At 37.7% G+C, this 2,766-nt stretch overlaps 1 protein-coding gene across 1 annotated transcript; it reads right to left on the reverse strand.

Moving 5' to 3' along the window:
* Positions 1-213: 213 nt before the first annotated feature.
* Positions 214-2,343, reverse strand: LOC113781337 (ferruginol synthase-like). The gene is made up of 2 exons (XM_027327254.1): positions 1,380-2,343; positions 214-1,017 (listed from the first exon to the last, which is right to left on the reverse strand). The coding sequence occupies exons 1-2, from the start codon at positions 2,274-2,276 to the stop codon at positions 412-414; spliced, it is 1,503 nt and encodes a 500-aa protein (XP_027183055.1). The 5' UTR covers positions 2,277-2,343; the 3' UTR covers positions 214-411.
* Between the last annotated feature and the right edge of the window lie 423 nt (positions 2,344-2,766).

The following is a 2,766-nucleotide window of genomic DNA, read 5'->3' on the forward strand; positions in this document are numbered from 1 at the left end:
ACAAACAAATACTAAATGTTTACCATTGCTGCTGACACTAAGCTTTAAAATTTGTTTGGTATTGGTAGCAAAATTTTGTTCCTGTACTCATTCAATTAAGTATTCAAGAAGGTTCCCCGATTATTGGTATTGTTTTTTGGGAAAGCTTGTAAAAAGAAACTGGGAGGAGTAAAAAGAAATCATAAGCAGGGTCTAAATTTTACAAAATTTATAAATGAAGTATAATTACTATTTATAAATTATACAAATATTTTTATTGTAGATAAAATTATAAATTTATCCTAATGTGCACAGACTAGCACTTGTTTACGAACATAATTCTTTTATAGACTCTCAATATCCATTAAAATCACAAGTAATGCTTTCTCTAATCATCTGAAATGATTAGGCCTACAAATTATTGGATCGCACTCACAGCTTAACTGGAATAGCCTCCAGAGGCAAAGCCTTTGGAACTGACAACCCAAATTTTTCATCCATGTCCAAATCTTCTGGTTTCATTCCCTCTTCAAGTTTCCAGTCAATGTTGTGAATGAAAGCAGCTAGCATCAGGTGTACCATCCGATAAGCCAGAGGCAATCCTGGACATATTCTCCTCCCTGCACCAAAGGGAATGAGCTCGAAATGCTGGCCTCTTGCATCAATGTCCCTGTCTAAAAATCGCTCTGGTTCAAAAATCTCAGGATCTGACCATGTTGTCGGATCTCTACCCGAAGCCCACGCATTGATAAGTACTTGTGTGTTCTTTGGCACTATGTAACCATTGATTTCTACATCCTCGTTTGCTTTGTGAGGAACAAGTAATGGTGCTGCAGGGTGTAGCCGAAAGGTTTCTTTGATTACTGCTTGCAAGTAAGGGAGCCTCGAGATATCTGATTCTTGGACTACTTCCTCCTGTCCAATGATTTCCTTGAGCTCCGCTCTAGCTTTAGCAAACTTATCAGGGCTGCGTAGTAACTCTGCCATTGCCCATTCCACAGTGGTTGAAGTAGTGTCTGCTCCTGCCACAAATAGATCCTAATACAAACCATAGTTAGAATGATGTCAAGCCAACAGATTTCCAGAACTTTTACCCATATGGTGTGAGATTTAGTTAAATTCATCGTGCAAAGTGCAAGATATCTGGCCTGGACTTTACCAATCTAAGTATCTTACAAGCCATGTATTAGCAGTCATTCTACAGCTAAATTGGAAATTTTTTTATGACTATCAACGCATGCATGTGAGCTTGCCATTTGTTTTCTTAGGACCTTCAGCGGAGAAAAAACTTCCATTCCACTGAAAAGCTAATGCACAGAATCAGCCCTAGGGCCAAGGTTAATGAAATTACAAGAAATCTCAAGTACATATAGACAAAAGTTTTGGACTTTAACACTTACCAAAAGCAAATGTTTGAGATCATTGCGGCCGAACTCAAACTCATTCTTTATGCTATGATCCAAGAGTGCTTCCAACAGATCATTCTTCTTAGTCTCTGATGTACCTCTGACTTGTAGCCGTTCATTAATGATATCATCAAAAATATCAAACAACTTTTGGACATAGAACTTGGCGTCCCTCATGATGCCCTGGGGATCAATCAGCCGTAGAACTGGAAAGTAATCTGAGAGATTAAAAGAGCCAACATTTTTCATCACCCCCCACACAATCTCTTGGAGTTCTTGAGACGAATCAGAATCATAGTCGGCAAAATCTTTAGAAAATAGAGTCCTGGATATTAAGTTCAGAGAGGTTGTGAAGGCTGCACCACCAACATTCACAGCTTTCCTGCTAACGCTGGACCTATGCAAATAATCGCGTAATTCTTGAAGCTTTTCTTGACGAAGGCCTTGGCTGGTATCGAGTATTTGTGTTGCAAAGATATTCTCTTTGCACATCTTGCGAAGGTTCCGCCATTGGCTGGAAACAGGCAGCCAGACCATAGACACCTTGTGGTGATCAAGTGTATGAGCTGCACCCGTGACTGATCGGCCCGAAAACATCTGGTCATATTTTTGTAGCACTTCTCTTGCAACATTTGCAGATGATACGACTACGGTTGCTTTGCTTCCTAGCTTAAGAGACATCAAAGGTCCATAAGTTTTAGACAGTTTTGCATATGATTGATGAGGATTTTGGCCAACCTGATGGAGATTACCGATGATTGGAAACGAATAGGGCCCCGGAGGAAGTCTGGTGGCTGATTTCCGGGACCTTAAATTTGATGTCAGCAGATAGATGCATGCCCAGATGACAAAATAGAGTACAAGGTAAGACACTATAGTATCCATTAGCATTTCTTTCTCTTTTTCCCCCTCTTCCTATTTGTTGGCGTAATTAAATCAAATTTCTTTAACACTACAATAATTTGCACTCTCTTGAGCTCTATGTTTTTGCTCTTTCACGTCACACATTTATATAGATGTAAACCATGAAAGCCACGTAAGAGATGATGTTAGAAGCTCATGTACGTAGAATTAATTTATAGTTTCGTTAATATTTGATTGAGTTCGAATCTTATTTATAAAATATATTAATGGAGTCTGAACGTCAAATATTCGACCATACAATAAACAAATCAAGTACAAACGCAAGATTAAACTCATTTAATAATCAAATCGAACAAACTTCTATTGGCAAATTGCATGAATAGGTTCGTAAAAAGTGAATACAAAAATAAATACCATGTAGCTCAACAAATATATAAATACCTTATATATTATTAAATATATGTACATATATCTTGTACTTTCCCTCAAACAATAATTATACGTGAAATTAATATTA

This window comes from Coffea eugenioides, chromosome 8 (genome assembly GCF_003713205.1).
Source record: "Coffea eugenioides isolate CCC68of chromosome 8, Ceug_1.0, whole genome shotgun sequence".
Classification (NCBI taxonomy): domain Eukaryota; kingdom Viridiplantae; phylum Streptophyta; class Magnoliopsida; order Gentianales; family Rubiaceae; genus Coffea; species Coffea eugenioides.